The sequence below is a fragment of the Anoplopoma fimbria genome, chromosome 1 (genome assembly GCF_027596085.1).
Source record: "Anoplopoma fimbria isolate UVic2021 breed Golden Eagle Sablefish chromosome 1, Afim_UVic_2022, whole genome shotgun sequence".
In the NCBI taxonomy this organism is placed as follows: domain Eukaryota; kingdom Metazoa; phylum Chordata; class Actinopteri; order Perciformes; family Anoplopomatidae; genus Anoplopoma; species Anoplopoma fimbria.
The window spans coordinates 25,089,025-25,106,151 of record NC_072449.1 but is presented as its reverse complement, the minus strand read 5'-3'; the positions used below and the strand labels follow the sequence as shown (position 1 = coordinate 25,106,151).

The 17,127-nt window shown below is 40.7% G+C and overlaps 1 protein-coding gene across 1 annotated transcript in view; it reads right to left on the bottom strand.

Annotated features, from left to right (window-relative positions):
- The window catches only part of frem2b (FRAS1 related extracellular matrix 2b), a 47,320-nt gene extending 30,684 nt beyond the window's left edge, over positions 1-16,636 (bottom strand). The window contains exons 1-2 of the mRNA XM_054599259.1: positions 11,626-16,636; positions 10,538-10,627 (exon numbers count right to left, since the gene is read on the bottom strand). Of these exons, the coding sequence (XP_054455234.1) occupies positions 10,538-10,627; positions 11,626-16,636 (5,101 nt within the window). The remainder of the gene's footprint in view (positions 1-10,537; positions 10,628-11,625) is intronic.
- Between the last annotated feature and the right edge of the window lie 491 nt (positions 16,637-17,127).

The following is a 17,127-nucleotide window of genomic DNA, read 5'->3' as shown; positions in this document are numbered from 1 at the left end:
TATTAGTTGAAACAAAATATTTCCAAACACCTAAAGGATTAGGAAGCAGTCAACTCTGGATGCACCACTCTGCAGAGGATCTGCTCTGTCGCGGGATGTTGATTTTCAACCAAAGTTGTAAGGACCCAGGGTCAGGACTTATCCCTGATCATGGTTACATCATTAGGGCTGGAAAACGGACTGTTCAGATTTGGGTGGTATTTCCTTCAGCTACCATCATGGGATTATGATTAGTATTAACTCCATTTAGAAAGTTTAGATCATAGCTCACCTCTCCATTAAAAACATATGGTGCATCTGGAGAATATGATAATATAATTCTATTGACATTCAGACTGTGAGACCCCTTTTGTTGTCTGGCTTTGTTCAGCAGAATGATAATTATTGCACCTCAAAACTGAAAAGATGAAAAGTCTTATTCTCCTGCCTCTCTCTACAAGCGGGTACGTAAATCAATTATCCGACCTTGTGTTTCGGAACCCATCCAGTGGAGGTATTAAAGTCGTAGCAGAGGGCTTTACTTGTTTTGATTGTGTAGGTGAGGTCAGACAAAGAATTCCTTGATTGCCCTTGAATGACATTCCTGTCTGTCAGAGTAGATGCCGCCTTGACTGTCTTAATTAACCACACCTCTAAGCCACACGGTTTAGAGAGCAAAAGCCTGAACTCTGAATAGCAGGGGAAACAATAACAAAAGGCTGAATTAGCAGCTGCAGGGCTTTCTTCAGCATTTACTTGTAAAGGTCATTGTGGATTTAAAATCAAGAGTTTCTCGCTCATTACAAGTCAATTATGTAGAGTAGGAACACGATGACAGCCATGAGGCCAAAGTTGCTGAAGTAACTTTGGCAAATCTGTGATAAAGTTCAGACACATTTAACGTGTCATTTGTATGCCATGTAGTCTGTACTGACTGCAGCGTAAATGCATCTTCGTAGCTATGACACGATCTGTACAAGTGACGTTTATAATGTAATAGAGACTGCTTATGCTGGGCGATTTTCCGAAACCTAACAAAGACGTTTTGCTGGAACTGTTACTGTTGTTTGTTGCGTAAACATTACTTTAACCGTTAAGTTACACACAAAAAGCCGTTCCACAATGCTTCACAAACCCAGTGGCCTATAAATGACTCGCAAAACGTGGCGTGAGATTGGGATGAATATGCCAATTCTGCTAGGCACTGAATCGAAAAGAACATAGTTTGTGAAATAACAAGAGGATACAAGGGGAAGTGTGGAAATGTGAGAGAAAACAAAGCAACATAAGGTTGCAGGATGAAGGGACTTGACGAAGAGGGGGGGACGTGCTTTTTCTTGACCCTTGAATGCACAGTGTTTGCTCTCTTGTCAGATCGAATAATGGTGGACTGTTTGCTGAAAGCATCAGTGTGAGGCCATAGAATATAAAACCACATCCCAGTCCCACAGACTCATGAGCTCCATACTAATAGAGCTGGGTGTTTGTCAAGGCTGTTCTCAGGGCCTCCATTGGTTTCATTTATAACAACATGTTTCATCTGCATTTCACAGTTGTTACTTGCAGTGTTAAATGACTCTTGGTTCTTTGTTCATGACTGGTGAAAAGGAGACTTCAAGTAGAACTGTGCAAACCTGCATGTGAAAGATAAGCATGCTAGTCTGCATTCCTGAAAAGAGAGGAGAAAATGTCTGAGGATTTACAATTGTTATTGTCTCTTTCTTGTAATATTGAACTGAAGATTAGTCTTTGCAGCGAAACAAACCCATGGTTCAAAAATATGTACAAGAAGATTTTTTCTAAGGATGCTTGCAAAATTTAATTTAGCCCCTCAATCTGCAAGTATACGAGTATGCAAATCTTATATCGGAAAAAAATATCAAATTACTTTTGCTGGAAGGTCACTTTGATAGTTGCAGGAATGGATTCGGTGACTGTAGGTATTGCAGAAACGTATTTGTGTACAGCAACTGTATGAACAGTATTACTCTTGCATCATATACATGTAGTATTCAATCCTATCGTCCAATCATATCTCATTTTTAAAACATGGTTTGAGTGCAATCTATTGCATTAGGCTGTGTGAACTTTGCCATCAGGAAGTACAGCCTTCTAAACAATTACCTTTTGGTCATTAAAAGCCAACAGCATTATTATTCGGGCAAATTATTGCTAGTATATTTAGATTTTGAATATAAACTACACTGGTGCATTGGTTAAACAGAAAAATGTATTGTTATCCATGACATACTGTAACAATTCCAATTATCATCATCATTTAATCAACACTATATCTTTATTAGAAAATTTGATCATACTGATAAATTGAACTGTTAGAGCCTATCCTGAATGCAAAATTTTAAGCCACATAACTGACCACAATCTTTCAGTCTTTATGTCATTATCTTAATTGTCCCTTCGAAGGAGATTTGATTTACAGCAAGGTAACTGAAGGAGTACCAGATCATATAAAAATGAATCAGTTAAAGAATAACATTAACAGAGCAGAAGGAGTAGACGTGTGTCAACCTACTGTAATATCAACAATAAACCTTGTCTAGCTTACTGATACAGTAACAGTACCTTGAATTGGGGTACCGCAGTCCCTGTAAGTTTATGTTAGTAGGAATCATGTTACATCTAATGCTTTAATGATCCCCAGGTGGTAAATCAGGTGTTATACTTCCAACTTGACATGGCATTATGTTTTATACAGATTTGACAGGTTTTTACATCATCAATTGGCTAATGTGATAAGCAGCTAATGATGTTGTATCAGCACTTCTTATACAAAGAGGGCAACAAAGTGTTATCTAAAGACACCTGACAACAAGTGGGTTATATATCCTGGTGGAAAATAAATAAAGATGGAAAATAAACAGTGTTGGTACTTAATATAGATTGTCAGTCATAAAAGTGAGCAAATGTATTCATAATGACACAGTGAACAATGTTGAAAATGATGACAGCATTAAAGAGCAGAAGTGCTCACAAGTTGAATCTCACTGATAGAGACAGGTAGTGATAACAACTATGATAGATCCAAAAAAAAAAAACACGTTGAAAATAATGGATCGAACGTGATTAAATACTCTCAACAAAAATAGCTCCAAATAGCTCCAATGTCGGGCTGAACTATTAGTTCAGAGACCATGGGTTTTCAAAACTAACACAAACAACCTGAATGCAGGACCTGTAAGGAGCACAACGCCTGGCACCCTTAGGAATGGAATAAAGTATTAAGATGCAAAGGGGATAAACATGGCAGGCATGGAGACCTTGCATTGTTGCCCTTAGCTCTATCGACATTTAACTCATACTCACTGAATGCCCTTTAAAAAAATGACCTCTCTTTAGAAGCTAAATTAAGTGTGAATTAAATCTGTGAGCTTAATATCCCAAATGTTCAAGGCCCCAATAGCACTAAATGATCCCTCCATGTAATGAAACACAATGTGCTAAAAAAATGGGTGGGGATTTAAGGAGCTAAATGTAACCGCTGTATCATATTGCCCAGTAGTATAGACCTGCACCCTGTAACCTATCTTTGTTTCCCTCTTCCCATTTACTTGCTAATATGTAACTCTTCACTCCAATCCCATGTCCGCGAAAACCAAGATAAGCCCAGGCATGGTCTAGTTTCTTTTCAGGCAGCAAGACATTCCTCACTATTCTTCATGGGGGAAGGGTTGATCTCTGGACATTTATCTGGTTGTTCCAGACATGTTTAAAGTAGTTTTTTATGTTTGAGCAAAGAAAAAAACTATATTTACCGTGGACTAATCAAGTCTACGGTAAATATTGTAATATTTTTTGTTCATATGTAGATGAGGTAGCATACCCGCAGGGCTCACCTACTACATTTGAGGCCTCACAACTTGTCAACACAGGCGTTGTTTAGAGTGTGAAGTGCACATCAGCACATTCAAGCCATCGCTACAGGCGACAGGAAGCAGCTTGAAGCATTGCCCCCACCAATACTGGGACCAAGAACACTTCTTTCATCTCTTCTGACTGCTCTTCCCTCCCTTCTCTCAACTAGATGGCTTCTCATATCCTGCTTATCAGGCTTCACTTATAGGGGAAAGCAGGTGGTGGTGAGAGGGAGCTTGATCCACACACTGAATCCCCAAAGGATTTTATCAGCAACTTTTATGATATGAGAGCCCTGTTTCGCGCAAGACCGTTCAAACCATGTTCATAGGGAGAATATAAAATGTAAACCTTCTCAAGAGAGTTTGCTTCAAGCTATGTAACATTTTTGATTCCCCTCTACTGTTTAAATCTTCTTGGCATACTGAAATGCTGATGATATAAAAATGAGAGGAGTGGTTTTTTTTTCTGGCCTCCATCATAGCAGTATAATCAAAAGAGACAACAGCTTGAAATCAAAGACAAAGCAGATATCATTTAAACCCTAGTTGATGCCCAGCATCTTGATGCAACATTTCAGCAATGCCAGCCTCATCTTTGATTAAAGGATCAGGCAGCTGGCCCCGAGATGGATAGATGGTGGGTGATTTATGCGACTGTCTACGTGTGTGTGTATGTTTGTGCTGAAAAGTGTCTACAAGGAGATGTACCCTGCATTGGGCTCCAATCCTAAAACCCAGAATGAGCTGGAGAGAGTTGTGACTCTCCAGCCTTAGCCCAGCTGTCAGAGGCTTATCGTGCAGCAGGGCTGAGAGGAGCAGCTCCGGCCCACTGCTGGGATTCAGGGGCCAAAAACACATTATCCAGAGCGATTTTGCAAAACTGAACAAAAGCTCTGCTACTGTGAAAAGAGAGATGTCACAGCAGTGACTGTGGCATCATTGACTCTCAGAGCTCCTGCTGTTTTTTGGGGAATATCAGATTTGTCAAAACACAGTCTCATTAAATTGTTATGGCCAAAAATCAAACAAGATACAAATGAAACACTCCCACATGAAAAATGAGATCATACATTTGCTTTCATTGTAGATTTGAAAAGATTCCAAATCCGTTTCATTTTACAAAATATATATATGTATGCATCAGCTTTTCTGGAGTTGATGAGACTCTTGACTGTCAAAACTTTAAATGCAAACTTCAACGTGCAAGTTTATTCCACAAAAGACAGATTTTCTACAAACGTATTGCTTGAATAACCCCAGTTCTGCTAGACTGATATCCTAAGGCAGGTATGACGACACATATCATCATCGAGGGAACAAGCCTGGGCCTGGGGTTTCTATACTTTCGGGAATTTGCTTTTGCTTTGTTAACCTCTGTTCCACACACTGAGTTTGGCAGAATATTAAACCAGAGGAAGGGATTCATCATGCAGGGTTCCCCGTCTGTTTCCAAAGGGAAAACGAGGGCACAACAGTGTGAAAGGGTCTTAGAACCTTTAGCCATGTTTCACCCAAATTCTATGTGATATACAATCCCAACCAGAGAGAAAGAATATTTAAGATGCTGCCACTTCCTAAATTACTCTATCATTAATAACTTTTTTATATCATATAAGCCACATCTCAAACAGAGGAAGATGCTTTTCTCACAAACAAAGACTATTTAGCAGTAAGTGGCCCTAGAGAGAAATAAACTACAATGAAAGAAAAGCAGCATTAAACTAACTGCTGATAGAAATCCAACAAACAGGAGCCAAGGAAGCCAAAGGGAAACCCCTCCGTACGCAAATTCAAATGCATAATTCATATTTAAGAATGAAATCTCTCATCAACATGTTTTGGCTTACTTGCCTTGTAGAATGAGCCAATCATTAATAATTACTTTTTAATCTTTCTTAAGAAGAATTACATTGGCTTAAGTCTGTTAGCTTATAATAAATGTTTCATCCCCTTGCCAATGAGCACAGGTTTTCTTCTTTTCTTTGGTTAGTCACTGCAGCATTCTCCACCTATGCTTTTCCTTTACGACATATATAAACATTGAAAATATAACTGCAATGCAGACTGGTGAGAAAATGACTACTCAAATTTAGTGACAATGAGGAAATAAGGGACCAGTGAGATGCAAAAATCACTCTCTATCTAAAACAGTTAGTCTAAATCCTCTCTGTAATTCAGTTTTTCATCCCCAAAGTGAAGCAGCTGTTACCCAGGAATAGCTCCTCTAATCAACTTCCAGATGTTTTATCACAAAACATTTTTCCATAACAATAAAATGACTACCTAATATTTTATTAGCTGCAGCACAGATGGACTGTGAGGAAAACCGAACGCCCCAAAATCCCTTTCAAACACTGAACTAGCTATGTAATTTTCTGAAGCTTACAGCATACTTTATGCATATGATTCACCCTATAGGTCCCAAGGACAAAGGAATGTTATACCCCCCAAGAAAAAGTGTAGGGAAGACATTTTCCTTAATAACAGGACAGAAACACACACTGCAGAGTCATCATCTGCACTGTGATGGGAATATTATAGCATTCACAAAGACTATATTAACCTCACAACTGCATGTGAGTGCACGTTCCCCTTACTTTTGTTGTGCTCTCGCATGCTTTGGGGAGAATAATAATCCCTCCTAACCTGGGATTAGACAGACAGAGAGACGGGAGATGGATTCAAGTATGCATTCAGTGTCACAAGCGATTACACACCGATTACATGGAAGATGTTGGAGATTTGCACGGCAGATGTTACTGCAGAGGATTTATTAGGTCAGGGTACTCAGGGTGACCAAAATGTATCATGTTACATGAAGCAGAAATAACAAACAAAACGTGCTTGTTTAGGAGTACACTGCAGTCTTACATTGAAAACTTGAAAGGAGAAACATTCTTCTCTGTTTCAGGGGCTGCCTTGTAAAAAAACAACCTATTCCTTTGTAATTCTGAATTACTGATTTTCATACTCATTGCACATAGGGCTTTCTAAACAGATGTCACAAGTGAAATGTGAAACAAAAGGAAACTTTGAACGTAGCAGTGGATTTTGACCTTCAGAAGTAGTGTATTTTTATGAGTAGATTATTCAATTATACTTTTCTGCCTATTCGTAGGTTAGTGAAAGAAAAATAACGATGGTACTGAGTTCCTGGAATGAAAAACAAAGGTCGCAGCAGTGTGTCTGTCAGTAGGACCATCCCTGATGCTGACTGACTGGCTAGAGGCAGACAGGGATTCTGCTTCACAAACAATTGCCTGGGAATGCCAGTGCTTGTGTTTGCTCAGGTAAGCTCACCTGAATGCACCCGAATCCTCAGGAGACAAGGGGGGCTGGAGCCCACCGAAACACAGCAATTAACTGACTTAATGACAGGAGCAGGCCCCTCCTCAGCACACACGGATGAACAAACATCCAGATAACGATTATGTTCTAAACAAGACACTTTCTCCAAGTAATTAAAGAGGTTTTTGGCCCACGCCTCTGATCGTAACTGATCGTAAGCTGTCCAGGTGTGATGTTTTTTCAAGGAGGAAATACAGTAGACACCCACAAATGAATATGTGTAATTTCAATCCTCTGTGATTATTCATTCAAAGCTTTGACAAGCTTGACATTACTGAGACACGCTAACATCTCTGAGAAAATAAGCTGTGTTATATACTTTTGGCAAAAGCACCTCAAATGACTCTGCAATGGCATGACTCTGCAATGGCACACAGTGACATGTTTTTGAAATGAAAAAGAAAGTGGAGACAGAGAGGAAAATAACACATAAACCCACAAATGACCCATGATTATAAAATATTAGACTATTACGAAGAATGTGCAGCATACTTGTGTTCTGTATTATTAGTAGTGTGCAGCATTATTATTAAGTTTGTTCTATCACAACAGGGGCTAAAAGTAGCAGTGTTTAAGTCACACAGTGAGAATCCTTATGATAAGCGTGAAACTGATAAGCATTTGGGGTTCTGGCCTAATTGTCATCTTGTTATTTGTAACAAAAAGCCCATTTGGTGTCTTTATGTAGACATGTTAATTGAGTGAAACAGCAATTTATCTAAAGTCTAAATAACATCAGCATCATTTATCCAGAGAAACAAAACAATTTACTAACAGTTATTTAGTTTAGTTATTTAGTTTTTAGCATTTCTTATAAAATCATAATATTTAGCCACATAAAGCAAAGGTCATTATTGCAGTAAATATTCACATAGATTTGTGCCAAAAAATGTATAATAGTAGGTCTGGTCCAACATAGATTCAAATTTGGGCTCTGAACACTCCAACTTTAAAATAAATGGCTTGGCACGTTTCAATTAATTCTCCCGTTGCGAGAAAAAAAACATACCAAGAGTGAATTAGTGACCTGCCCTGTAATGAGTGCAGGTTGTAAGTCAGCCAGCACAGATCCTGTAACAATCAGTGGGGTAGGGAACTGATCTCAGTACAGTAAGCTTAGCCTTAAGCACACGCAAAGTGACAGGTAATGTCAATGGCTACAACTTGTGCTGAGATGATAAATTGATTTGTCGATTAGTGAACCAACAAAAAATGTATCTACAGTTAGAGTGACAATTGATAAATTGTAAAAATAATAAACACTTTAAGTTGTGTTTAGGTTTGATGTTACCAGCTTTGTGAAGTTTGCTGTGTTTCTCTCTTTAATTTAATTGGAAATTAACTGGATATCTATATGTTTAGTAAGACCTTTTCAAGCAATTTGAAAGCCTCACTATGTGAGGGTGCTATATGAGAAAATATCATGGGGATATGTTTGACCGTTTTAAAGATGAATGATCAATCAATTTTTCTAAAAGAAGAAAAAAACAGAATAATCATTAGTTACAGTCCTAGTTCCAATCCTGTCTATTGATATTATATATGTACTGTAAACATGAACCTCGCAGTAAAATACATACATATGCGGAAACATTCATTCGCAAATATTAATTAGCATTCATACATATATTCAGAACTGCGCACATTCACGGTTCATCACAGCTGTTTGCAAAAACTCTTGGAATCCCACTGAGCAGCTGCAACATGAAAAATTACTTTTCACCCTTAGAAAATTGCAAAGTGCAGTTGGTATATTTCCCAATGAACTTGAAGTGAGGAGGAGAATGTTTTCCACTGCTGAACATAACATAGTGCAGCTGTGTTCCAGTGTACAACATTCAGCTTCTCCCCAACACGACTTTTCAAAGAGCTGGAAGCTCTGTCTGGGGATTTAGGGCAGCCACCAGTACAGCTTAAATCTTATTAAAAAAATGTTCACTGACTGCCTCACAAGCTGCAGTGCAGTATGTGTCGAATCCTTGTGGATGGGTTGGTCAACAAGACGTTTGATCAATTTGTCAAGCCATTTAGGTGCAAATATAGCAACAATTCATTTAGTGAAATTTAAGAGAAATATAATGTGTCTGACAATTGCAATTTCATGTTTTGTTTTGTTTGAGCGCATAACTATGAACAAGACATATGATGTTTGGATTTATCCTCTTATCAAGTCTAAGGATAATGTAAAAGTTTGTAGTGAGTGCTGGAAAAAGATAATCTAATTGCCATTTCTGGAAGATAAGACAAGTGGGGACTCAAATATGTTGTCTCGTATTAAACAAGCGGGAAAGAGAAAGAATGTGACAGAGGGAGAGAAGTCTGGAGCCATCCATAACAAATAACCCAATTGAGGCAATAATAAAGGGACCAACTAAATCTCACTCAACAACAAAAGAGCTCTGCAAGGGCTTGGCATTTGCCAGCAGCTCAGGTAAAGCACTTTTTTTCAGTATCATCCCTGATAAGGAGTTGCCCCTTGCATTTTAGTCATCACTCATTAGCACCCCATCCACCTGTTGGCATTGATGTTAACCTGTCTATTATTCAACTGAAGCCACAGATTAGTCCCTAGTCGAGAGATGAGAAAATTTGTACGGGGGCCCACTAAGGTGCTTGTGGGAAAAGAGGGCCCCTATTAGGGAGGTCCTTTGTGCTCACTCATCACAGCTGAAGGGTAGCAGGAAGGACACACTCTCAGGCACGCTGCTTCTGCTAATCGGCAACACCGGCATGATTGCCTCAAACCATTTACTGTGCCTGATTACATATCTACAGTGAAAGGAAGGTCTTTGCTAATTGTTCTACTAATTACTTACTTGCTAAATCAATCATTACTTTTCTAAATAAGGAGGCCCTTCCATGGAAAAAATATAATGGGTTATCATGGGTGGAGTGCTATAAGACTCATACTGCACAGTAAGACTAACATGAAGTTTCAGATAAAAGGTTAATAAACGTGGAAGCTCTGACATTCAGACTTTTTGACATAACTATTGGTTGAATGGAAATCAACAGAGCATGACATAAACAAAAATATTTCTTTCCTTCTCGTTTACTGCATGTCTATTATATAATTTACTCATCCTGAAATAAGAAACCAATTGAAGTTAATGTTCTGGAAATTTCTCCCATTTGTGCACACAACATTGCTTAGTAATTATACTTAATAAAGCACATTATGAAGCACATGCACACTTTTTCCTTTCCCTTTATAAAAAATGTCAGTTACTCAAGGTTAAACTTGGGACAGTGTATCAAACAAAAAAATGTCAGCTCAAAAGTAAGCATCTTAATGGTGTGATTTCAAGAGGGCATGTTCAAGCAAAGTGACTTACCACTGTCCTCAATGGAGAAATAGAATATGTCATCTGTAGCATTGTCACCCTCCCTCAGAACATAGCATATGTTCATGTCATCAATTTCAGCTGAAAAAGAGATACATTTGCATAAATGTCCATGAAATAAGACTCATAAAAATTACATCCGTCATTTGGCTGAATTGGCGAGTGGGAAAATATGTCCAGTTTGTTCTTGACAACCTATTTGTCCATAACTACTCCTAAGCCCTGCTATAAGTAGCAGGCTGAGGCTGTGAGATGAAAGGTGCCCTCTGCATATAGTATCTGGGGGATCTGAAAGGAGCAACAGCCTGGTAACAAGCGCTGTATATCTGATAGACTGCTGAAATACACAGAACATAAAGAATAGCTGGATTGTTGGGTCTCCATCACAGCGGTCTGCCATCCTGATAGTCAGGTGCTAGACTGGGTTCTTTACGATTGTCTTTATTTGAGTGTCTTTATTTACTGTCTGTATATTCTTGTGAGAACTCTTGAAATATTAAACAGGCCTCTTGGGGAAAGCATCTCACAGTCACTCAGTAAATAACAGCAGGGAATACATGGATATTGTTACCTTGATATTTAGCATTTATCAAGACTTACCAAGACACCCCTCTGGTCTGCTTGAAATATATATTCTGTACTCATGTTTGCCTGTGAGGCAGGCTACTATGCCCTTGCCACCTATATATCATCATGTCTGTAATCCCTTTTCCTTCTGTTAGAAATATTAATCTGGTAATGTACAAATCACTATCAGTTCTCTCCCAAAGTGAAATAAATTAGGCACTGTTTGAAAAATACAATCCTCCAGTGAGAACTGGTCAGCCTGAGGCACTGGCATACTTCATCTCTGTAAATAGTCAGTCTCTTGAGTGAAAACAAAAACCTTATGTTTGAACTCAGCATTTTTCAGTAATCCGAGGGGAGTACATTTAGCAGAGTGAGTAAATGTAAAATGAATTTGAGAGCAGGCTCAAGAGAATTATTATTAGAACTGTCTTCGGTGTGAGTCTCTGCACTACATTACAACATTTGAATGTCACAGGAATGCAAAGCTGTTTGAAAAGTAACTCTCTTACCTTGTGTGAAAGTGGTGATTGTGGCATTTCCTTTGCCTAGGTTGATCAGGTAGCCGTGGTGAGGGGAAACAGTAATCCTAAAGGTCACAGAATTCTGAATGCTGTCTCTGTCCTCTGCTTTAAGAGTCTTACTGGTGATCACAAACCCCAGGTGACCATTCTCCAGAACCCGCAATGTTGGGGCACCTTTGTTCACCACAATCTGCGGCACCCCATTATCCACTGGTAGAACAGTAATCTTCATCATTTGGGGCCTTCGAGTTTCAAATACTGTGTTGGGAAAGATGTAGAAGTCTGTGTGAGTGCCATCAGTGACGGTGAAGGAGAAGCTGTCCTCTGCGCTCTCTGTGCCATCATGCTTGTAGCTGATCATGTTCTCGTTCAGGTCCTGCTTTGTGAAGGAGGTGATAGGCCGGGTGTTGTTAAAGAGCAGGCGACCATGAACTGGGATTTGAGTGACTGTGAACTTCAAGAAACGGTCAACAGTGTCTCTGTCCTCCACTGTTAGTTCAAAAGGCGTGATGAGTTTGTTCTCCCCCTCGGTTACTACTAGGCCGTGTATTGTCACTACAGGCTTTTTATTGTCCACGTCAGTGATGGAGATGCGGAAAGTGCGGAACACAGGGTTGTAGCCATCAGTCACTTCAAATTCAAAGCTATCCATTTTCACCTCATCATCAGAAGTGTGTATGTAGTAGACTTTGTTGCCAGCCAGCTGGAGCTGTGTAAAGGATGAGATGGGCATCCCAGGTGTGTCTGTGCACTCCAAGTGTCCTCTCATGGGAGCTCTGGTGATTGTGAAAACCAAGTGTTCATCTGGGCTGTTGAGGTCGCTGGTGCTGAGCAGGTCTGTTGTCAGAGAAACCCTGCCACCCTCTTTAAGTGAAACACCTTTACTGATAACGTCTGGGAAAACCATGTCAATGCCACCCACTGTGACATAGAAGTATCTGTCTATCAGTGGATTGATGCCATCTGTCACATCGAATTTGATGAGGTCCCGAATCCCCTCTTGCCCGTTATGGATGTACACAATTAAACCCTGATCCACTTCGTTCTGTGTAAAGTTCATTCCAACTGTGATATTGAGCAAAGTCCCAGAAGCTGTTGCCCTCTGTAAATACCCCTGACCGGGCCCATAGCGAATAATATAAGTCAGCGTGTCATCCTCAGAGTCCAGATCAGTTGCTTTTAAAACATTGCTGTTTATGACTTTCACGTCACCTATCTCAATTTCAAGGCCGTCATTGATTGCCATCCTCGGAGTCTCGTCGTCCACAGGGATAATCATAACTATTACTGTTTTCTCTACACTGAACTTTCCGTCTGTGAGAACAATATCAAAGCTGTCCTCTGTGGTCTCTGAGTCATCATGCTCATACACAATGCTGGAGGCCTCCCTGATCTGATCCAAGGTGAAGTTAGAGACAGGGATAGTGCCAGTAGTGAGCTGATTGAGAATAAATCCGTGCTTGGGGGGTTTGGTAATAATGAATGTGAGCTGATCAGAGGGGAGATCTGCATCAGCACCATTCAGAATGGGAGTGTCAATGACTATGTTCATGCCCTCCATAACTACAAACTCTCTCATGTAAATCTCAGGCTTTTCATCATTAGAGGGGATTATGGAGATAGGGAAAAAGTGCCTTTCAGAGAAATTGATGCCATCAGAGCATCTGAAAGTTAACCTGTCCTCCACTGGCTCGACTCCTTTGTGAATGCTTTGAACATAGTAAATGTGATTTTGTCGGATGTCTTTGATGGTGAAAGCACTAATAGCTGTCCCGGACCTGGATTTCTCTGAGCCTGGGGCAGGGGAGATATTTTCCACATACCCTGAAGTCGGCTGTACAATTATTGTACAAAGGAGATGATCGTTGGAGGTGTCTGCATCATCGGCGCTTATATGAAGAATCTGAATGGCATTCTTCTCTCCCTCCACAACAGAGAACTGTGGCCCCACAAAGACCTCTGGAGCCTGGCTGTCCAGGGGAAGAATAGTTACATGCACTCTTACACCTGTGATTTTATTTCCACCTACAGTCCACTCATCAGACATGTCCGTCAAAGTGAGATTGAAAAAGTCCTCCTTTGTGGTGAAGCCTATCTCACCACTGGTATGAGCATAGACCACAACGCCATTAATGACATCAGCTTGGGTGAATGTGCCAGATGGGACACCTTTCACCAGAATTTCCCCTAATGATGGTGGGTCCTCCACAATGAAGGTCAAACGGAGGTCATCCGTGTCCTCATCTCTTCCCTGAATGACATTAGTTGTGATTTCTGTTGCTCCATTTTCCAGTACATCTATGTAGGAGCCTATTGTGCCAGCTGGAAGGCTGATAGTTGGAGTCTCATCATCAATCGGCTTTACACTAATCTTTATATTGATTGGGACAATGTGGATGCCATCGCTGACATCTATTTGTATCGAATCAGCTGTTGATTCATCTCCATTATGGATGTATGAAATTCTGCCATGTCCAATATCCTCTAGGCTGAAAGTGTCTCCTCTTGAGATGTCAGTGAATGTAAACTGGATCTGGCCATGCAGTGGAGGCTGAGTGATAGTGAAGGATATCTGTTTGCTGTCTGTGTCTGTGTCTGAGGTGTCCAGCTCATCACTCGTTATGATATGCGTGCCGCGTTCAAACACAGTGAATCCAGAGTTGGTTATTTGAGGTGGTGTGTTGTCCACAGGCTTTAAAAATATAGTGAAAACTCCTTCTACAATATTTCCAGAAACATCCTCCACAGAGTACCGAAACTGCAAAACATGACTGGTGATTCCAAGCTCAAGATCAGGCGGTTTGTAGGCTATTTTATGGTGGTTAATTTGTGCCTGAGTGAAAACCGTGACTTCAGTGTTTGGCTTTTCAGTTAAGACCAGAGCTCCCAATACAACAGGGCTATTCTCATCTGTATCCGTTGGTGGCTGGATGATTGTGTATTTGAGATCCCGATCCTCTGAGTCCAGGTCAGTGTAACGGAGGAGTTTCTTTTGGAAGTAAGTAAGCTGATACTCGTGCACAGTCATTCGCAGAGTCGTGCCAGGGTAAAGTACAGGTGGGACGTCGTCAACAGGGAGAATTTTAACAATAAACGAGCTCTCACTTGATTGGTTTGGTGGGTCGTTGTCATCTTGAGCTTTAAACACAAACTGATCCATGACTGTGCTGACACTGTGAGGCCCAATGTGCTTGTAAAACAGTTTACCATCAGTTATATCCTGCTGCAGCCATTCAGTCACTACTTTCTCATACAATTCATCCTCTGTATTAAACTTCCAGGTTGATGGGTCCTCTGGGGCCTCAGACTGACGAAGCAAAACCTGCCCAATTGTGGAAAAAGGAGGCTCTATTGTGAATTTTATTGAAGAATCCTCTGAGTCAATGTCTGCTGCACTGAGCATGAGTGAGGAGATTTGCATCATTTGGTTTTTGAATAAAACCAAACCAGTGTTGGCATTAATTATGGGAGGCTCGTCATCAGTTGGCACAACAGTGATGGGAAACAGAAACTCCACCTCATTTGTGCCATCTGTCATTCTGAAAATAATGTTATCACTATATGTGTCACTGCCATCATGTTGATAAATGACCACTCCAGCGTCAAGGTCCGCTGGGGTAAAAAATTTCCTCCTTGAGCCCAGAACAGTTAATTCTCCGTGCCTCAGCCCATCAATAACAGTGATTTTGACATTTTCTAAACTGTCCTCATCGCTGATTTCCAGACTCTGTGAACTGGACAGAGGCCTGGTCTGACCCTCATACAGTAACTGGCCAGTATTCCTAGTCACCACAGGGGCCAATGTGTTCATAGGCTTAACAACAATCATGAAAGCAAAAGGGTCTGACACAGCCCCCTCTGTGTCTACAACCTCAAACTCAATCTGGAAAATCCGCTCAGTGTCGGAATCCACAGCAGGGGGTTTGTAGGCGATTTTCAAGTCTTTGAGGTCTCCTTGGTAAAATGAGGTTATTGGTAAATTTCGATCATCTGTGCTCACTATGTAGCCCTCCTCAAAGGACAGGGTGGATGTGATGTTGAAAATTAATTCATCAGGATTAGACTCAACATCCTCTGCAGCTAGCATATCCATGGTTATCGCTGTCATTACAAACTGATCTACTTCCATCATCATCATCGCAACAAAGCTGGGTTTAGGAGCTGTGTTCTCCGCTCCATCTTTAATCCTCACCAAAATTTGAAAAAATTCCTGCTTGAGCAAATTGCCCTCCTTATCATGTAACTCCACAAGCATTGGAATGTAATCTCTGTTTGGTGACTTCAAAGCAAAAGTATGCTGATAACGGATGTTCATTTTAATAAATTCATCACAGTCCACCATTGTTCCAAGGCTGTCCTTATCCACAAGTTTTCCATACCTGGGGAGCACGCTGCCACTTGAGAGGGAGGCTATTTTGCATTGTTGTGCACTTTTATCATAGGTGAATTCTAAAATTCTTCTATCGATGGGGTTACTTGTGCCGAGCAGTTTCTCGACTGTCAGAGGCATATTTTTGGTTAGCACTTCCAGCTGAGTGAAAATGACTTCCACCTCTATCATAAAAGGTATTATAATAGTATCCGTTTGGGTGTCATACCTGAGTTGTAATCTCACTCTATCCCTCGGAGGGCTCCTGGAGCCAACGTGAGAATACTTAACGTCGTTGGGGCCAAATTCACACGGAAACTTTTTCGGAGACAGGTGTCCAGGCCTTTGAGACAGGGGATCATTGTCCAGCACCGTTATGCTGCATCTGTCACCGGGCTGAACTTGGATAACCAAATCGTTGATGGGATCAATGAAGACTGATCTCCCGAAAGGCACACGGATCCCGTTATTGGCGACCAATATGGTATCCTCTGACGGCTCGGACCTCAAGGCGTATGATAATCCATAGCTGTCAAAAACCTGCGCAACTGCATCACCTGTCAGAACCACAGCCAGCAGAACAAAAGCAGCGCCAGTCCCGAGCAGATGCGGGGGGATAATCCGAGCCATTTGTAGTGTGGAGCCGCAAAGGAGACAACTTTATATTTTATAAACTAAGTACGACGGTTAAAGTTGCAGGAATATAAAATCAGAGCTGGGTAATATCACGCACCTATGCGCACCAAGGTGCACCATCCTCTCACAGCGGCTGTACACTGATAACACAAACTTCATACTCCTGCTTTGCTCCAGTATGGAGAGTTACGCCTTCCTCTCAGCCGATTGGTTAACATCTCCGCTGGAATGCGTTTGTCAGGTTTTAAATGGACGTGGTTTGTGTCATTCGGGGCAGACAAAACGATGCCGCGTGGGCTGGACCTCATCAGGTTGGATTAGGTAAGAAAAAAAAGAAAAGAATAAGGCTCGATGTGTAGCCTGCAGTACGGTCAGTAATGTTATTATGTTCGAAAGACTTCATTTTACACCGTTTTATGTTGCATACATAATATGCATTTGTTTTCACTCAGAAATACTCTTAACGATATGGGAAATCAGTCAGA